General features: G+C 51.2%; 1 protein-coding gene across 1 annotated transcript in view; it reads left to right on the top strand.

The window, feature by feature from the left end:
* Positions 1–20,811, top strand: part of CNGB1 (cyclic nucleotide gated channel subunit beta 1) — a 61,407-nt gene that overhangs the window by 27,898 nt on the left and 12,698 nt on the right. The window contains exons 15-27 of the mRNA XM_031458357.2: positions 1,279–1,441; positions 4,436–4,543; positions 5,336–5,493; positions 6,578–6,733; positions 7,680–7,888; positions 8,960–9,010; positions 9,269–9,355; positions 11,196–11,260; positions 12,131–12,253; positions 16,557–16,698; positions 17,455–17,614; positions 19,343–19,440; positions 19,537–19,620. Coding sequence (XP_031314217.2) covers positions 1,279–1,441; positions 4,436–4,543; positions 5,336–5,493; positions 6,578–6,733; positions 7,680–7,888; positions 8,960–9,010; positions 9,269–9,355; positions 11,196–11,260; positions 12,131–12,253; positions 16,557–16,698; positions 17,455–17,614; positions 19,343–19,440; positions 19,537–19,620 — 1,604 coding nt within the window. The remainder of the gene's footprint in view (positions 1–1,278; positions 1,442–4,435; positions 4,544–5,335; positions 5,494–6,577; positions 6,734–7,679; positions 7,889–8,959; positions 9,011–9,268; positions 9,356–11,195; positions 11,261–12,130; positions 12,254–16,556; positions 16,699–17,454; positions 17,615–19,342; positions 19,441–19,536; positions 19,621–20,811) is intronic.

Genomic DNA, 20,811 nt, shown 5'->3' on the forward strand with positions numbered 1-20,811 from the left:
CCTCATGCTGACTGCCTCTGCGCCCCCGCCCCACCTCCAGCTCACCTCTGCAGAGGTCTACCAGGAAACAGGGGGCAGTCCCCTCTATCCCATGGCTCTCGTCTGCTTTTTGCAGCCTGGGGCATCTCTGGTTAGCCTGGCAAAACTTCTCCCTTAAAATTTTAAAGCTCCTCATTTCCTGCTCATCCTCTTCCCCTGAGGGCTTCGGGCTTATTACAACAAGTGCCCCAAACTCTTGAGTTCTGCTTACATTTCGTCCACCAAACATTATAAAGTGCTAGCTTTTCCCACGGTGGCCATTAAAAATGGCCACATATCCAAGTGTTTCCATATCCATTTTGGGGGGTGTGCTGGGGCCTAGCTGGTGCCCAGGCTGTGCCTGGCTGCTATTGGGTGGCTCAGACCAGGCATGGTAGGGATTGGGGGCACCATCCCAGCTCCCTGACATCCTCTGAGCTCTGCCTCGGGCAGGGCAGACCTGTCCCCAGAGTCCCTGGGTGGGTAATGAAGCCTAAGGTAGGACTGCATCCAGGCTCCCAGGGAAGACCTGATTTTCAGGATGTGGGACATGGTGCAAGGCTTCTCGGAGATCAAGAGAGGGACTGGTTGATGAATTTGGGGGGCTCTTGGCATGTACAAAAATAAGGGAATACCAAACAGGTACCCAAATGGGGGTAACACAAAGTACAAAGACAATTTGTTGTCCTTGATTGGAAGAATCTTCTGAATGTCTGCATTTGAGATACCTCAAGGATGTGAGGACATGTGCCCTCCTGCCTAATGCCCCCTACAGGCCTGGGAAAGCATCGTTGCCCCTATCTTGGGCTGGGAAAACTGAAGCCCAGAGAGGAGAAGCAGCTGCTCCAGGCCAGGCCCTAGGACTCGGCCCCCAACCCTAAGCACCTCATGTCCTTTCTGAGTGCTGCCACCCCCACCCCTAGCCCAGGGCCTCAGTGCTTCTCCAGACTCAGGGAAACCAGGCTGGGCTTTGGAGAGCTGGGCTCCAGCCTGTGTCCGGAAGCTCCGGTGGCTTCTGTGGTGTCATGGCTTCTTTTGTGGTTCCTAGGGTATTGGCTGGAGTGGGCGTGGCCCTCAGAGGGCCCGGGACTCTGCCTGGTTGCACCGCCTGCATGGAGCTCCTCCGTGGGCCCTGCTGGAAAGTGAGGCTGCCAGAGGCCCCTCCACGCCTGCTTTCCGTGGCCCCCCTGAAGAACACAGCAAGGCCTGGAGACCTAGCTTTTCTTTCTCTGACTCTGTGCCCTTCTTCCCGTCCCCAAGTGCCCGCCACGGAGGAGCACCCAGAAGTGCAGGTGGAGGATGCTGATGCTGACAGCCGCCCCCTCATCGCCGAGGAGAGCCCACCCTCACCCGTGCTGCCGCCCCCTTCTCCTGCTATATCCGACACCCTCATGGTACCAGGATCGGCCACAGGGAGCCTCAGGTCACCTTTTATGCTTCTCTTGGGCTTTTCACAGCACAGTGCCACTTGTGCATTTAGCAGATGAGGACACTGAGGCCAGAGTGGGGGAGAAGCTGACCCGAGGTCACTCAGGGAGTCACTGTCAGCACTGGGACTATGGCCCCATCCTTCTTGGTTCTAATTCCTGGCTTCAGGCTCTAGAAAGAGCTCTCCAAGGAAGTCCTGGCCTGAATACCCTCAGTTGTACGTTAGAAGTAGGTAATAAATGTCACAGGGCTAAATTCCACCCCCTTATTTTATTGTTAAGCAATAAATGGAAATACCAAAGAGCAGCAGAATAATACTCATCCCTAATCCCGCCACTCTGGGTGGTGGTTTTATTCTTCTGCCTTCTCTTCTGTACCTTGTTTGTGGGCCCAGACTTTGGTGCTGTTTTAATTGGAGTGACTGAATCACATCTCATTTTTGAGACCACATCTTATTCAGTGAGCCCTTTTCCATATTGCTAGGCTGTCTCCTTAATGCTCATTGTGATGGCTGTGTGATGTCCCCCAGCTCCATGTGCCAGGATGGACATAACAGACCTCCTCTTGTTGAACATTGTCCGTAATGGTGCTGTGAACACCTCTTTGGTCTTCTGCTCTCTGTCCTCGGGCTCCTTTCTCAATTGTGGGATTCCTAGTCAGGGTTGCATGTATTTTTGTGCCTCTTGAGATAAGTTTGTTGCTGCGTGGTTCGAGCTGCTGTTGGACAATCTGAGCCAGGTAACTGAGAGAGGTCCTGCATAGAGCTAAAGGCAGACTGGGAAGTGCGGTGCAGTGTTTTGTGAATGACTATTTCAGCTAAAGGAGATCTGCCAGTGCTTCTCCTGTGCTGGCTAGATTGAGAGAAGGTTCTGCTTTCTTGATTAATTTTTGCTCTCATCCATGAGCCCTTGAGTAATTTCTCAGCTGAGGACAAGAGCCTGTCAGAACAGAGATGACTGGATGTAGTAAACAGAAGGCTCCCTGATTTTAATGTGGAGAAAAGAGTCATAATCTCACCCAGCCTTGGAACACAGCTCCCAAACCCATCAGTCCTCATGTTTACTTCATTGAATCACACATAGAGTACAGACAGCAGAAGAAATGGCACCATAATGGTTGCAGACATCTGGTCTCCCTCCCTCTGGTCCCTTTATAAAGGTGGGGAAACTGTGCAGGCAGGGTTAGAGGTGGATATTTGCAAGCAGCAAGGGAACTAAGGTCATTTGGGACTAGAATCCAGGCCTCCTGCCTTTTGCTTATGAGCTGGGCCTGTGAGGCTCCTCTGATTATCATTCATTCATTCATTTATTCATTTGCAAACATTTATTGAACATCTTTTGTGCCAGGCTCTGCTCTAGGCGCTGTGGGTGCATCAAGGAGAAACCTGACAGGGGCCTGCCCTCATGGAGCTGACACTCTAGTGGGGCTGAGGTGGACAATGAACAAGTGGTCCAACAAGACTATTCCAGAGCATGCAAAGTAGAATGTGACTGTGAGAAACTGGGGAAGCCTCTGCCTGAGCTTGGCCCCAGGAAGGAATCCTGAAGCCTGACATGAGAGGCCGGTGGGGCTGCCTGTGGTCAGGAATGAGCACTGGGGGCAACTGATGGGAACAGAAAAGCCACCGCAGGCCCTGACAAAGGGGCCATGCGGGCAAACCTCTTCTCAAGGCATAAGGCTGTGGCTTGGAGTGAATCCCAACTCACCACTAACCAGATGTGAGGCTTAAGGCAAGTTATTTAATCTTCCTAGGCCTCCATTTTCCCACTGTAAGATGAGGATAAAACACCACCATCCTGTCTACTAGGATTGTGAAAATTCAACAAGCGACTGAATGTGAGGCGCTTAGCACAGGGCCAGGTACCGGGCAGTGCTGGGGGGCACAGCTGCTGATTTAGTTCCACACTCGGGGCTCTCTGGGGGCGGCATGTGCTCTCCAGGCCCAGAGGGGGCACTGGGCTGGCTGCAGGAGGGCTGCATTGAAGTCCCAGCTGTGAGACTTTTGCCCCAGTCTTCTCGTGTGTGGCCGACCTTTTAATTAGAGTGTGAAAGAGGCGACCCCATGAGTTTTGCCATCCTAGGCGATTTGGCAGAGTTAATAGAATAGTTTCAGAGCCTTCTGGAATAAAGTAAATGCTGTGCATCTCTGACTGGATCCTTCTAGAAGCCCTAACGGTGGAATCTTGAGTCATGGTGGTTGAGGATGGGAAGAGTATCTGGCAGGTTCAAACCTACATGCCATCAGCCAAAACACCACCGAGTGGTTCCAAATGCCATACTCTGTGGCAGGCTTGGACTGAATGACAGGGACCCCAGGGATAATTTAGCCTTCGTTCTCAGATAGGAAAGTGGGAACTCCAGGGGGAGATGGGGCTTGCCCCAGCTCACACCAGGAGGTGGAGACCAGACTCCAAGGCCCATGGGTGTAAACTTTTCCAGGCAGGGGCACATTTGTGAAGGGAGGGAAGCTGAGCTTCCAGGAGAGTTAGCAAGATGGGATGTGAGCCCTCAGCCCTTCCTTGGTGGCTGGAAGGGTGGTGTGATAGGGAAGGACGTGGGATGGACTTGGAGGAAGGGAGACGGATGTTTAAATTGAGACCCAATTGAGTAAGTACCTCATTGAGTTGGGTGGATTTAGTCCCATTTTACAGATGGGGAGACTGAAGTGGCTCAGAGAGTTTAAGTAACTTGCCAAGGTCACACATTGGGAAGAGGCAGGGCTGGGGTGCAAACTCAGGTTTCCCTGATACCTAGTCAGTGACGTCACTTTTATGCTAGGCCATGGAACAATGCAGAGACTGAGGTCCAGAGGGTGGGTGTGTCCCCTCTTCTCCCTTGTTGGTTCCCTGCAGGCAAGTGAGGACCCTTTGGCAGCACCATCCTTTGCCCCCACCTCCCACCCAGGATTCCCTCTGGGTAATCTGCAGGACTCAGAGCTGGTTCACCCCCTACCTCCCTGAAGGCCCCCTCCAAGCCTGTGTCCTTGCAGGGAGAGGCTGCCCTCCCAAGATGATGAGGCTGAAGGGCTCAGGGTGCTGTCACCAGCTGTATCGCCTGTGGTCGCCTGGTCGGACCCTACCAGCCCACAGGGCACTGAGTAAGTGAGCGCTCCCTCTGGGGTCTCAGGGAGTCAGAAGCCTGGGTGGGGATGGGTGAGCAAAGGGAGGTGAGTTGGGGGAGCACACATGTTTTGAGAGCCCTCCACCCCAAGGCAGACTGTGCCAGTGGCTTCCGAGCAGTAAGACAGGGCTGGGTCTCCTGCCCAGGTTGCTTCTGGCTGGCTCAGGAGTTCTGCAAAATCAATCTGAAGGATGGGCTCAGACTCTGGGTCCAGCCATGTCCAGAACCACAAAGAGTGGGCCCTGGAAAATCCTCATCTTTATAAGCTTGCCAGGTGATTCTGATGCAGCTGGTCTGTGGAACAATGTTTAGAGGCCACTGCGAGGGCATTGGGATCTGAGTCTCTGGCGTCTAACTGTCCCAAGGGCTGGGCCAGTGGGAGATGTTTTCCTGAAGGGTATACATAGCCCTGTCTCCTCTCTGATCTGTCCTGTGTCTCATGTGAACCCCAGACTGGGGCTAACAGCCCTTAAATGAGTTCCAAGAGTTTCCCCCCAAATCACAAGCAGAAACCAAGTTTTTTTTAGAACTGCTCATCTGAATCAGAGCCTGCATGGTATGTTTTCTGAAAGTTGGGCACCTGAGCATTATTCCAGACTGTGCTTCCTCCAAGCAGATATTAAAGTAGATTTGATGTTTATGATGTCAGAAGAAAACTGGGGCAGGATTTACCCCCTCAGGCCAGATGGGATACAGAGCCAGTTCTTGCCCGGGGGCACAGGGGTCCCTTCCCACGCAGCCTGCTCAGCCCTGGGTGGTGTGTCTGCAGTGACCAGGACCGCGCAGCCTCCACGGCCAGCCAGAACAGCGCCATCATCAACGACCGGCTCCAGGAGCTGGTGAAGCTTTTCAAGGAGCGAACGGAGAAGGTGAAGGAGAAGCTCATCGACCCTGACGTCACCTCCGACGAGGAGAGCCCCAAGCCCTGTGAGCCCAGAGCTGGGGGTGGCCCACCTGCCAGGGGTGGAGCTGGGCTCCTTGAGCCCCTATCAACTCGTGGGGAGGGTGGTCCCAAGGAAACGACTGGGATGCTTGAGAGAAGCCCAAATCCCCACTCTTTGGAGTTTTGTGTCCCCTGTGTGTAGGCTTAGCTTGTGTCCAGGGGAAGGAAGAAGGTCAAAGTTCTGACCAATGAGCCACTCCCTCCCCCAGGGCAAGTTCCCTTGTTGACCTTCTGCCCCTTTCCCCCTGACAAGCCGGTGCTCGCTCCACCCTGGGATGTACCTCAGGGTCTTACACTCGGATGGTGTCCATAACCCACTCTAGAACGATACAGCCTTATTTTCCAGAGGCCTCAGTTGCAATATTCTTATGGGCCTACTGAAAGCTTCCTGCTTTCAAGGTGCCAAGAGGAAATAAATACCATATTCTCTTGCCAGGGAGGACTCCTGGGTCTTCCCAAAGGAGGTTTGTGCTTTAGAACTTACAGTGCGAGCAATGGACCTACCAGAGCCTGACTTCACAATCCTAAAGCTAGAAGCGTAGCCATGTTGAACCTGTAAGAACCAATCGCTAGGTTAATAGCAACATCACCTAGATGCACAGGAAGGCTGGGATCCCATTTGGTGTCTTATTTTAGAGATGAAGGAGCTGAGATTCCTGCTCTGAAAAACCTAGAGCAGTGTCTCCCTAATTCCTGGCCCTGGGTGGTGGAAGTGGAAGTCCTGGGTATGAGATGCCCCTAGACCTCTAGAGGGAACCGAGCGAGCCCAGGCACAGACACACAAGCAGATACTCAACTTGCCCAGAAACACCTCGCTTCAGGCAGCTCCTGAGAGTTGGTCCCAGACAGATAGCTGGGGAAGGTGTTTGGGGCAGGTGCCCAGTTCACTATTAAAGAGGACCTGTGGGTTTTGCAGCAAGGAGAGCACACAGAGTTTGCAGGAGGTTGTGGGATGGCACCAGGGTCCCCTCAGCTCCAGTTCCAGAGTCTGCAGTTGGAGGCCTTCTCTTTGCACCTTCTACCTGAGCCTCAGGGTTGGGTCTGATGGTCACTGGTGTCATCCCATAGCCCCAGCTAAAAAAGCCCCAGAGCCAGCTCCGGACGTGAAGCCCGCTGAAGCAGGGCAGGTGGAGGAGGAGCACTATTGCGACATGCTCTGCTGCAAGTTCAAACGCCGCCCCTGGAAGAAGTACCGGTTTCCCCAGAGCATCGACCCGCTGACCAGTGAGTCCTGCGTGGGCAGTGGGCGTTGCCACCACATAACGTGAGAGGGCAGGAGGTGGGGGGTGGGCGCAGCACAAGGGTGGGGCCAGAAACAACCGAAAAGTCCCCTGACTAGGAGCATAAGATCACACCCATCTTACAGACAAGAAAACTAAGGCACAGAGAAGTTAACTGGCCTAACGACACAACTAGTTGGTGGCAGACCCAGGACTCCTGACCCTTATTCAAGACTTTTTTTTCCACTCTGCTCTTGCTGGTTCCTTCCCAGAGCTGCTGCTCTGAGCAGAAAAGGGGAAAATTTCTTCCAACAACTGAAGGGAATTCCTTCTCACTTGCCTTTTAGCCCATTGTATATTTTTTCAGAAATAACAACCCTTCATGTGTGCACAGCACTTTACAGTTTACAAAGGATCTCCCTGCCTTTTTTTACCTGACCTCTCCTTGTGACTTCTCTGAGGACAGAACAGGCGCCAGAGAGGGACTTTCCAAGGTTACACAAGAAGTCATTTAGGGGGCAGGACTCCAACCCTGGTGTCCACTAGTCCTTTAAAAAAATGCCCAGGTGACCTCCACTCTCCATCTATCCATGCCCCTGTATGCATCTGTCCATCTTTCTATGCATTATCTACTATTACAACTTTACAAAAGCAGGAAACACATCTTTGGAAAATTTCAACAAGAATAAGAGCAAAAGGGTTTTCTAGTTAGCTGTTTATTAACTAATAATGACCCCATATGCCTTCCTCAGGGTACTTGGTTTATTAGGGCCCAGCCAGGATTTATTTCTATATCAAAGATAGTTTTGCATACCCTCTCTCCCAAGTTACAGAAGGGCCACATACACTGCCTGTAGGAAAGCGCAGACAGACAAGTGGAAAGAAGAAAGCCCCACCCAAATCCCTCAGGCTGACTTTCTAGCACATTCTTGCCCCCTGCCTGCCCCCAGACCTGATGTACATCCTGTGGCTGTTCTTCGTGGTGCTGGCCTGGAACTGGAACTGTTGGCTGATTCCTGTGCGCTGGGCCTTCCCCTACCAGACGCCGGACAACATCCACCTCTGGCTGCTGATGGATTACCTGTGCGACCTCATCTACCTCCTGGACATCACCGTGTTCCAGCTGCGCCTGCAGTTTGTCCGAGGCGGGGACGTCATTGTGAGTCACAGGCAGGTGAAGGGGGGGCTGGGGGCTGACCCTGCAGCCAGCGCCTTTGTGGGGCTAACCCTTGATGCTGTGATGGAGAGGAAGAGAAATGAGCAAGGAAATCTCAGGGATGCCGGCCCATGGTTATTCAACAGCATGGTGGCTTATTTTACACATCTTTGATACATTCAAACTACACACATCAAATATTGCTTGTGGGCGAAATGGTTCCTGGACCACCTGATGAAATTTGAGATGAAGAAGTGGTCCAGAGAATGCCCTTTAGAGCAAACAGAACTGGTTCAAATCTGGGCCCTACCAGAATTAGCTGTATCTCCTCTCAGAGCCTCAGTTTCCTCATCTGTAAAATGGGGATAATAATCACTCCCACCTCATACCATTGCTGTGAGGATCAATGGAAGTGACATATGCAGAGCACTCAGCACAGGTAACTTCTGGCAATTGACATTTCCTGACGGTCCTGCAAAAAGCATGCTACTTGGCCCAGTTTGGGACCCTGTACTCTGATGCAGGCCCTGCTTACCAGGGAGGAAACTGAAGTCCTGACTGACTTAACAGGGTCCCCATCTCCCTACACAGGCCACTTTTCAAAATTCCACGCTGGCAGAACCTGCTCCACTGTATGCAGACAAGTTGAGGTTATGCCTCTAAAAAAATTCAGAGAAAAGAGAATTCCCTGGGTAGCCTCTTTCCTGGTCTGATCAGAGCAGTAGCTAGCTCCTCAGTGGATAAGGTTGAAAATGGTCCAGGTGAGACCAGTGTGCTGAGAGAATAGCTCTGTATCCTCGCTTTCCATCCAACAAGTCAGAATTGAGCTGGGTGGCCTTGGACGACTCCCTGCAGCCCCGAGCTCAACCTCCCCACCAGCAGGCCCACCTGCAGGCCCACCTGCGGACTGGGAGGCTTTCACAAAAGTTCCGCTAGTCCATTAGGCTCCGTGGCCATGGGGCTGTTGCTTTGATAGGAAGGTGGAGATTCTGTGGAGATTACCCTTGCTGCTCCAGTGGGGTCAGGGGTTAAGCTCTTAGGCCACTTCACTGTCATTATTCCATTTTATTACAGACGGACAAAAAGGAGATGCGCAACAATTACCTGAAATCTCAGCGCTTTAAGGTGTGTGCCAGAGACCTTGGAAGGTGGTGTCTCTGGGGGCTTTGCATACTTTGGGGCCAGTGTGACCCGGTTCCCCCAGGACCGGCATGGGCCGGGTAGCCAAACAGAGGCTTGTTGGTGGCATGCCCTAGTTTCAGCCCCTCCAGGGGCATTCTGACCTCACCTTTCCATTGAAGGTGGAGACCCCCACCACTCACCCCATCCCACAACCCCGGTGTTACCTGTTTTACACACCGTAGTGTCTCTCTGACATTTCAGATGGACATGCTCTGCCTCCTGCCCTTGGACTTTCTCTACTTGAAATTCGGTGTGAATCCCCTCCTGCGCTTGCCCCGCTGTTTGAAGGTAGGACGAGTGGGCTTCTCCATCCAAGGCCTTTGGCTCCTCCATGCTCTGCGCCAGTACTGGCATCTTCACATCTGCCCTGAGCAGCACCAGGGAGGCATGGCCCGAGGGAAGATGGGAAATTCCTTACAATTGTTAGTGCTTCTTAATGGTGCTCTGTGTTAGATATTCTTCTGGAGGCTTCACTAGTGCTTATTCCTCAACCCTATGAAGTGAATATTGTCAGTACCAGCATTTCTTCTTTGTGATGGTCTCCATCTAAAAGATGGGGAAACGGAGGCTTAGAAAGCTTGGGTGGCTTGCCCAAGGTCATAGGAGCCAGGAAGTACCCAGGATGGATTTGAATGTGCAGCCCGACGTGTTTCATCGTTGGTTGTTGTCCTTACAGTGTCACTACAGCCATTCCTCCTGCCACTGGGGCAGAGCCAGTGTCCCAACAAGGATGACAAAATGCAGAGTGGTGACCTGGCAACTGTCCTTTAATGCAATCAGAGTGGACAGCTAGTCAGAGCACTCAGGATCCCCCTAAATGGATTTTTCTGGCAAACCAATTAAATTCATCTTTCTCCTTATGTGATGCCTGATGCCTCCTCCTCAAAGGGGTAATGAGCGAACTTACAAAAGAGGCAAAAGCAGTAACTTTAATAACCCAGAGAAACAGGGCAGAGACAAACTGCAAGAATGCAAGTACCCTGATGAGAAGAAAGCACATCTTGCTGAAACTGAACACAGAAGCTGCTTCCGAGCTTCCTGGCTTCCCAGAGGAAGAGGGAAACTGGAAGCAGCACCAGCCTTGTCCGACACATGCCAGCCTCCTGGGGCTGTCTGGTTGCTTTAGAGCCAAACATTAGAGTGAGGAAGGTTGGGTCCATAGCCCATGTTTTTATCCCAAATGCAAGAGTGGGATCCAGATCTTGGTTCACGTAGTGGTAGCGAGGGTGAGTAACTCACACACCTAACGGTTAGCAGGACTCAGAGGACACAACTCTTCGGGTCCAAAGTGGGGATCCAAGTCTGTGATCCTTCTTCATCCCGTGTAAACTCAGGGTGGAAATTAGAATGAACACCTGGGCGACAGCTAGTGTGGCCCACAGGGGATCTTCATCAGTGTCATCTTCAAAGGTCAAACAGTCCATGTGCAGAGATCAAGAGGCAAGTGTAGCATGATGGAAGGAGCTTGCAGTTTTGAGGTGGATCTGGGTTTGAACTCTGGCTCTGTTACTTACCAGCTGTGTGTTTTGGGCAAGTTCCTGAACTTCCCTGAGTGCCAGCTTCCTCTCTGTAAAAGGAGAATGGTAATACACACGTCATATGTGAGTAGGTACTAAGATAACATGTATCAAGTACAGTCACACAAGTGCTCAGTAAAGAGCAGTCATTCTTATACTTTTTATTCTTCTTTTTATTATTACAGTAAATAAGCCTTTGGAGGAGATCATTGAGGAGTGTTAGGGATGCTGTTTCTTTATATAATTGTTATCCTTATAACTAAACATGGAAAACAGGTCCTTAACCTGGGATGCATGTACACGAAAAGTTTCATGGTGGGATTCAGAAGGTCTAGGAGTCCCTGAATCTCTATGCAAACTGTAAGAACATGGTTATATGTAATTTCCAAGGAAGAGGGGCCAGGGTTTCCATCACATTCATAAATGGAGTTTCTGACTCTCACTCCTTAAAGGGCTAAGGACCTCTGATTTTCAGTGTTCATTCTCCAACCCTCTCCTGCCAGGGGGCTGCAGAAAGAGCCCTCAGTCCTGGCACCCGTGGGGAATGGGCCACCCGTGAGAAGGGAGGGCAGCACCCCAGGCGGTTCCTGATACCTTTTTCTTCCTCCCAGTACATGGCCTTCTTCGAGTTTAACAACCGCCTGGAATCCGTCCTCAGCAAAGCCTACATTTACAGGTGAGACCCCTAAGGCCGCACACAAGCACACACACATGCATGCACTCACAGGACCCAGGACATTTGCAGCGAGAATGGAGCAGGCACTCTACCCTCACTGCCTTCCCTGTGGGCTCTCCTGGCCCTGCGGGGCCCCTCGCCACTGCCTCCCACCGGAAGCTGGGCCTCTTCCTGGCCCCTCTGTGAAGGGATGTTTGTTTTTTAGAGAACAAGGAATGTCCTGTTTCCCCCAATTGTGAGGTGGGTACACACAGGTTGACCAGGGCTCCTCTGCATTTCCAGGGAGTTGGGCCTCTATTTGGCCTCAGCTCAAGGAACTCACCCTCAACCACTCAAACACAGAGAGGTGGCTGTAAGGACACAGTGGGCTGCCTTTCAGATGTCACTGTCTTGCGGATGTCCAAGCTTGGGACACAAGACCGGCCTGGCCACGCTCAGGGACAGGGCTCCTTTCCACATCTCTCATGGAGTAGTGCTTCCCTGCATTCTTTTGTCCCTTCTTTGCCCCTCTGCATGGATGCATACCCCCTCTCCCCACCCCAGCTCATCTACTTCCCCAGAACTGTCTACACATGGAGCTCTGTGCCAATTCCAGACCCCAGTCTAGACAACTTTTTGTTTAACCATCACCATTTCTAACTGGTGCAGGCTCAAAAGAGCTGCTGGTTGGCCCAGTCCAGCCGTTGGTTCCCATCGGCCAGGTGTCCATCCCACCCCGCATGGCAGGGCCATGCGGCTCCAGCGGCGGGATCTCTGAGGTGGGCACTGAGGGAGGAGAAGACTGGCTTGTCCCTGCAGTCCCGACACCTGGGGGCGATGCCACCATCACTCTTTCTGCTGCTGTGTTCATACCTTTCTTTCCTTCTTCAGGGTTATCAGGACCACAGCCTATTTGCTCTACAGTTTACATTTGAACTCATGTCTGTATTACTGGGCATCGGCCTATGAGGGTCTCGGCTCCACTCACTGGGTTTATGATGGTGTGGGAAACAGGTGAGCCATAGTCTTCCTCTTAATAATAATTCATGGCCCAAAGACTCCCTGAAAGGAGCCCCACTGCTGCCACATTGCCGAGGCCACCTTGCTCCCAAGGAATCACTGACATAATAAGGCTCAAGGTTCACATCTCCATGACCTCACTAATCTAGTATTTCCTGAGCACCTGTCATGTGCCAAGCAGAGGGGGATCACAAACATGAACAAGACCTGCTAAAAAGATCCTTTCAGCACCCCAAGGTCTAGTAGAGTTGGCCAGGTGACCACATGTGTGTGTCCTCTATCCCATGGGCATGGTTGAGTCAGGGGGAGGCCAGAGAATTCTGCTCAACAACACAGCTCCCTGGGCATCGCTAGCCGTGGAGGAGCTGGCAAGCTAGGTGAAATCTATTTGCCAGTCCAGAGGGCTGCCGTACATTGTGGGCTGTGTTGGTGGTGGTGATAACGATGATGATCGTGCTGATAATAATAACAACAACAGCAAGCATTGGAGACGGCTTGTACGGACTAGCCCTGTTCTAAGCACTTCACATAGTAACTCACTTAATCTTCCCAACAACCACGCAAGACAGGTACCATCATCATCCCCGTTTTGCAAATGAGGTGATAGATGTGAAGTGAGTTCCCCAGGTCACAGAGTTCATAAGTTTGAGAGAGCTGGGATTTGAACCCAGACAGCGTGGCGACAGAGTCTTAATTGTCTTCCTGCCCGGTGCTGTAGAGGGTTTGGGGAGGGGGCTTGGGACTGTCAGTTCTGAAAGGTAAAGTTTGATCTTGGCCTTGGTGGGTGGAGAGAAGGGGCAGAGAACCTCTCGGGGAGCAAACGGCATGAAGAATAGTGTGGAGTTACAGAACAGTGGAGTCAAGGAGCTGGGAACAGTCCTGTGTGGCTGGAGGGGGTGGGATGTGTGGAAGTAACTGGAGAGGGAGGCTGGTCCAGGTTGCCAAACAGCCTCCCACGGTGGAGTCAGCCTCACCTTCTAGAGCTGGGCTGTCTGATACCATCCACTGGCCACACCCGGCTACTGTACTTGACCTGCAAGGGCCACTGAGATGCATACGCTGCAGGTGCAGAGAACACACAGGACTTGGAAGACAGGAAAAAACATGTAAACTTTCTTATTGATAACTTTCAAGGTATTGGTTACATGTTGATATGGTATTAATTTTGATTTGGGGGTTAACTAAAATACATTTTAAAATTAATTTCACCTGTTCCTTTTGCTTTTTGAAAGTGTGGTTACTTGAAAATTTTAAATTATGTGTGTGGACCACATCACATTTTTATTGGATAGCGCTACTCTAGGCAATGGGGAACCAGCCAAAGTTTTTTTCACTTTTCTTTGATATATAAATTTATATATATAGTGATTATAACAGAAAGATAGGAATATGCTCTGCTTTACTATATTTCTTTGATTCTAAGATGCAGTTAATTAATTTTATGACACAGGATTTAGTCAATACAGTTTTTTGGGGAAAAAAGAAATATTATACTAAATGTACACATGGATTATAAAATTATCCCAATTTTAGAAATGTAAAAGTGTGGGGAAAATGCTACTAAAAGGTAATAGAATAATATAATATTGCGCATATTTTCCCATCAGTAAAATTTTGAAAACCATGATATCACTGCCCCCCCCATACGGAGATCCCACCATTTATTTACCCATTTCCTTATCAGTGGCCACTTAAGGTATCTCCAGTTTTTCAGGATGACACGATATTGCAGGAACATCTGTGTATAGGAATCTGTGTCCTCTGGTCTGTTTTCTCATAATAAATTCATAAAGAGGGAAGGCAGGGCCAAGGGTATGAACATTTTATGAAGATTTTTTTAATGATTATTATTTTAGTTAATAGACTATTTTTTTTAGGATAGTTTTAGGCTTACAAAAAAGTAGATTGGAAAGTACAGAGAGTTCCCATATATACCTCCTTATTTTTAAGGCTTGGATGCTTATTGAAAGCTACCCACTTAAACTCTCACCTCTTGCCTTTCAAAGCCCAGGGGAATCTCAGAAAGATGACTCTCCTGAAGATGGCTGATTGAAGGATGGACAGGAGGACAGGCAGGAAGCAGACGGACAAACCCATTAGGGGGATGCTGATCTGTCTGTTGGGACAACAAAAAGGCCAAGTCAGGGTTTGCGTGATGACGGGGATGGAGGACAGTAAGGGAAGACAGAAGCACATGGGGTCAAGGTCGTCGATGAGCCTGGAGATTCAGAGCACAGGCTTTAGAAACAGGAGTCCAGGGGGTGATTCCCGGCACTGCCACCTGTTATCAGTGGGTGAGTCACTTCTCCTCTCTGAGCCTCAGTTTCCTGATCTGCCAGATGGTGCTGATCATGGGACCCACATCTTGAAGAAGTAACTGAGGATTACGTGCATCTGAGTCCTGGTCCAGGGCCAGGCCATAGCGGGTACTCGGTCAGCTCTGGTGACAAAAAGGCAGAGGAAGAGTCCAGGGGTCAGCGAGTCACCTTGGGTAGGACCTGCCTCACCCTGGGCTGTGCCCACTAGTGATGCAAAATGCTCTCAATCCAGCTGTCAACACTTTGACACCTTCCACACAACAGGTCACTAATGTTCCAGTGGCTTCTTTGTAGAGTTATTGTTGGTTCCAAACATCCCCTACTCCTTACAGATGCCCCAACCTTGGCCACAGTGCCATCAGCTGTCACCTTCTGTGATGGGCCTGTGGCCTGAGGGGGAGCCACACCTAAATAGAGAGTCCCAGGGTCCGGGGCAGTCCAGGCAGGCAGGAGGGGAGTCCTGTCATCAGTCGTGGGGTGGAGTGTGTCGGAATGGGGTCAGGGCCCAGCACTCCTTCATCAGCACCGGCCCTGCTCCCTATTCCCTCGGCTGCACCCATCCACAGCCTTGCTCCTGGCCAGACCATTCCTTCATTCACTCATTTACTTATTCATTCACTCATTCATTCATCCCCTCACAAGGGGATGGAGAGAGGACCTGAAGGCCCCTTCTATGCAAAAAGAACAGAAGCTATTCAATAATAAGATTTTTTTAATGATTATTATTTTAGTTAATAGACTATTTTTTTAGGATAGTTTTAAGCTTACAAAAAAGTAGATTGGAAAGTACAGAGAGTTCCCATATATATCTCCTTATTTTTAAGGCTTGGATGCTTATTGAAAGCTACCCACTAAACTAGTTACCCTTGCTCTGTGACCTTGGGTAAGGCCCTCACCCTTTCTGAGACAGTCTTCCCATCTACAAGATGGAGATAGGATTACATGCAGATTTCTCATCAATAATAAGCCCGTGCCTGGACAGGAGTCAGTGACCCAACTTCCTAGCTCTGGCCATTCTTACGGGGAAGCCTGCACACCAGGAAAAGGGTTCCTAACATGGGATCTAGAGATTTAAGGGGGTCACAATCCTCCATTGAAGTTGGCTACATTTTGGGAGCAGGCTGGCTTTTCCAAGGAGAAGCTTCCTAGCTTTCCTTAGATTGTCAAAGGGGTTAATGTCCCAACAGGCTAAGAACCTACGTCCTGGGCTGCGCCTGGCACCCATCACAGGCAGGCCTGGGAGGACTAGCAAGCAGGGCAGGGGAGGATGGCGCTGGCTGGCTGGGACTTCCCTCTGCAGAGACTTGGGGAGCTCTCGCTGCTCTGCAGTGGAGGGGCACACTTCCCTGGCAGTGTTACTCTTTTCCAAATGAGATTCTCTGGGGAACCCCAAGATCGGCAAAGCATAAGCAGTGAAGGAGGATTCCTCCAGAAGTCCAATGTCATGGCTAATAATAACTTCCAAAATAGTGACCACTTCTTGAGTGCCTGCTATAGGCCAGGGGCTTGAGGCCCTGAGTTCCTGGTATATCAGGACACTGGAGCCAGGACAGGCTCCGGACAGCTCCTGTGCGCTGGGAGGAGGACAGGAAGTACAGGAAAGCCGTCTGAGAGTGCCCTGGGTTTAGGCCCTGCCGATCTCACCCCTGGGAGGGCAGTCTGAAGGTGTGGACAGGTGTGTGAGGGACTCTTGCTGCTGTGTGATAATTAGACAAGCTCGGGGCATTTCCTATGCCTTTTACCACATGGTAGGACCCCATCACCCACACCTCTGTCTCCAACCAAGCCAGACAGCACCTGTGAACATGCTCTACAAGCTGCAGAGGGCTCTGTGGGCGGCGGGAGAGGTGGGGTTTTGCATTTAGGAGCTGTGACATGTTTTCTCTTTTGCACATCGTGCATCTTTCCGAGCCAGGCTGCCCAGGCTGTGTAGGTTGGGGCCTGTGACGACTGAGGTCCCCTTCCTCTTCTCTCCCTAGTTACATTCGCTGTTACTACTGGGCTGTGAAGACCCTCATCACCATTGGCGGCCTGCCCGACCCCAGGACACTCTTTGAAATTGTCTTCCAGGGTCTGAACTATTTCACGGGCGTCTTTGCTTTCTCCGTGATGATTGGACAGGTAGCTGGGTCACTAGTCTGCCTGCAGGTCCCCTCTCCCTCCCTTGGCTGCCAGAAAAGTCACCATCTGTGCCTGTTCCTATTAGACTAAGCCCAGGAAAGAACACTGGACTGAGAGTCAGGAGCCTGGAGCTCTGGGAGCTGCTGGGTGAAGGGGTGGTGATGGGGGGGCAGGTCCCATTTCCTCTCTGAGGTTGCTTCCCATTTGAAATGTCAGTCCCTTCAGGACATCTGGAGAGCTGAGATGAATGGCTTTCTGCAGAGGCTGAGGATTTGGACTGTTTCCTTGGAGAAAAGCCCCTGGTAGATTCTAATCTGTGTGTGTTATGGGCAGAGGGGTGTAGCTCATATTGTAGTCAGTGCATGAGGCGGCCATCAGGGGTCCTCAGAGTTACCTTTGAGGGGCTCTGACTGAGGAGCAGTACACCTGGTTCGACACCGAGGGGCCACATTGTACCAGATTCAGCCTAGTCGGGTTCCCACCTTGTGTGGCCCCAGGGACCTGAGGCCACCTGAGGGGCCAGTAGCCTCTCTCATCCATGTCCACACTGGAGGCAGAACTTCCCCTGTTGGCCACACCTTTGGTGTGGACCTGGGATTCCCCCTCTCTCCTGCTTTCCACCACCCCCACCCACCGCTGCAAGCATGCACCCTGGTCCATGTTAAGAAACTGTGCCCATGACACATGTCCCCAAAGCCCGTTTCAGGGCCCCACTCTGACCCAGTGGCTTCCTTGACCACCCCTCCTTGCCGCCAGATGAGAGACGTGGTGGGGGCCGCCACCGCGGGACAGACCTACTACCGCAGCTGTATGGACAGCACAGTCAAGTACATGAACTTCTACAAGATCCCCAGGTCCGTGCAGAACCGTGTCAAGACCTGGTACGAGTACACCTGGCACTCCCAAGGCATACTGGGTAAGACTGGCCCTCCGCTTCCCTGGCCTCCTGCTCCCATCAGCTGCCCCCACCCAGCGCCCTGCCTTCCTGGGCCCTGCCCTCGTCCTGTGTCCCTGAGGCTGTGAGCACTGGGGCCTCTCTTGGCTGCGGCACCAACATTTAAGTGAGAAGGGCCTAGGGAGGACTTCAGAGTGCCCCATGCTGGGCCATCAGGAGACTCCTGAAGACCTGAGGGGCTTGTCTCCTGAATGCCCTGCCCCACCTTGAAATGCATCTCCATTCGAAGATGGAAGTACAATTGAAGTCAGGAGGAAAGGAAGACTTCCTGTCTCTGTCTCCCTTTTTCTTCATATGCATCCATACATATCATATATATTTTGTAGATTTTTGATGTTATACTTTGCTTCCAAAATTGGCTAAAACAATGCATTTTCATTCAGTGTGGTTTCTGCTTTCATGTCAATGATGAGGTATGCTCAGTAATTCTTGCAAAGTGTAAGAATCTTACCTGTAAATTGTTTCCAAATGTAGTGATATTTAATGGACTCTAAATGGATTCCTTAGTGAAATTTGAATATGCTAATTATATGTTAATTGACTTTTTTTTTTTTAATGTTTCCTTTTTTTATCTTTAGGAGCTAGTAATTTTGCTTTCAGAGCCTCGACATCCTTTTGGAGGCCTCTGAAAAGCTTGTAGGCCTCTGGCAGTGTGACCTAGAGTCCCCCAAGGCCCTCAGCAAAATGAAAGCCCCTCCCCCCCCCTTTTGTGGGATTCATTCTTGTCTCAAAGAAGCCACACTTCAGGCCCAAGTTCTCCTGAGCTGGGGATGTTGGCAAGTCTGTGGACAATGCACATGACAATAGTTTCCAAGGCATGTTCACTTCCACTGTCTTATTTCATTCCAGAGACAGCCTTGTAACATCATTATCATTGCCCCCTTTCACAAGGCCACATATTAAGGATCGGAGAGGGCTCTGACCTGCCCAGGGTTGCACAGACCCAGCACTTGAGCCCTAAGCTAATGGTGGTACAGTGGGTGGGGAACAGCATTAGGGCCTGGAGGGGCATCTCCTGTCTCTAGTTACCAGCTCTCTGTTGCGCACTGTAGACCCCATGGTGGGCAGACATACTGCTCTCCCAGGATAGGCTCTGGACCACATGACCTGGCTGGGGTCCTGATTCCATCCCTTGGGTTGTGTGGCCATGGGCAAGTCACTGCCCTCCCAAGCCTCCCTTCCCCTGTCTGTAAAGTAGGTTATAGTAGTGGGGCGCCTCTTGGGCTGCTGGGAGGATTTAATAAAATCACCTTGGTGAAACATTCTGTAAAACAGTGCCTGGTACAGTAAATGCTCCACATACTTTAGTTCTTGCTAGTGTTCTTCTTATAACGTGAGTGGAGAAGACAAACCATTGGCAAACAATTGCAGTAAAAGGCATTATAAGTGCTATGGCACAAGGACTGATAACATAATAGCTGGGTAGAAGGATGTCAAGGGAAGCCTTCCTGGAGGAGGTGACATGAGTGCTGGGTTCTGAAAAATGAATGAACGGGGTTGTTCCCAGCAGAGAGAATGGCATTGGCAAAGGCCTGGAGGTAAAGAGGGTACCCTCCCAACCTAGAATGGTTCTGAATGGTAGAGAAATGGTGTGCCACGGGCCCAGCCAGAGCAGTGTGGGCTCAGCCCTTTGGGTGTGAGGGAGGGGCCTGGCCATGTCTCTGACCCTCGCCAGGCTCTTGTTTGCAGATGAGTCAGAGCTGATGGTGCAGCTTCCAGACAAGATGCGGCTGGACCTCGCCATTGACGTGAACTATGACATCGTCAGCAAAGTGGCGCTCTTCCAGGTACGACCGATCCAGGGGCCCCACGCTCGGGACTCTGGGAGGCCCCGAACCCACGCCTTCCTCTAAACAGCTCCTTTCCCCTCCTCTCGGGGCCAGGGCTGCGACCGGCAGATGATCTTCGACATGCTGAAGAGGCTCCGCTCGGTCGTCTACCTGCCCAACGACTACGTGTGTAAGAAGGTGAGAGACCCGGGGCAGTCGCAGCATGGTCAGGGATTCACAGCCCCCTGCCTGCTGGGAGCCAGGCTGGAGGGGGTGCCTTTGCAGGCCAGTGAGGCTTGCAAGCCTGGGGGGAGCAGGATTGCCAGTGGGAGGAGCACGGCGAGCTGACCCCGGGGCTCTCAGATTGTTTGGCCCAAGGAGGCTTTGTCCAGCTCCAGGCACTGAACTCAGATGTGCCTCTGGCCTGGCTCCCTCTTCATGGGAACATGGGGGCTAGGGTGAGGAACGCCACTTTACAGAAAAAGAAAGTGAGGAACCTAAAGAGGGGCAGGGTCTTGACCGTGTAGATGGAATTTCTTCCAGGGTCTTGGTCTTCCTACCAGGAAAATGGGGCTGAAGAAGGGGTGGGATAGGTCAGAGGTTGCAAAGTGATGGCTCTTACGTAGGATCAGTCCACAGATGTTTTATGAGTGTTTTTTTTTTATCTACTCCAAAAAAAAATGTTGAATTAGTCTCCAACCTTTAAAACTTGGAAGGTGTCACATAAAAATCCAGATTTCTAGCTGAAAACAGAAAATCTGCTAGCACTGAGTCCCACTTTCCCAAATAGCAAGAGTAAGCTGGAGTGGTGAAGGGGCTGGCTGAAGGTCTCTCCTGATGCCACAGACCCCACCACCCTCCACTGCCCCATAGGCTCCCTTCTCTCCTTTACATCACCCACCTGATTATGGGAAACATTTCGGTTTGAATCCCAGGGCCAGACAGTGTTTAAGGCCCTTTCTGCTCCCATTCTTTGGGATTCAAGGTGAGACCAAGGTCACTCGGTGAGTGAGTGATCGGGGTCGGGGAGCAGGAACCAGATTTCAGAGCTGTTAGTAAGGCGAGGTGTGTGTGCAGGGGTGAAAATATTGCTCAAGAACCTCTTGTAAGACTTAGGTACCTTCAACCCAAGGAGGCCCCCATCTCCAAGTTGTATGCTGTGCAGCGGTGAAGTTTCTGGAAGCCAAAAGCTGTGGGGAGGAGGACGAGGATGGTGCCGGTGGCTGAGAACTTAAAGCTTCAGCCTTAGAGGCCAAGAGAGGTTTGGGAGCCAGAGAGTGACTTGTCTGACATTGGAGCTACTTCTTAGCTGTGCAGCCTTGGGGAAGTGGCTTGCCATCTCTGAGTCTGGCTCTTCTCATGGGTAAAGTAGGGATATTGATGGTACTT

Source organism: Camelus dromedarius, chromosome 9 (genome assembly GCF_036321535.1).
Source record: "Camelus dromedarius isolate mCamDro1 chromosome 9, mCamDro1.pat, whole genome shotgun sequence".
In the NCBI taxonomy this organism is placed as follows: domain Eukaryota; kingdom Metazoa; phylum Chordata; class Mammalia; order Artiodactyla; family Camelidae; genus Camelus; species Camelus dromedarius.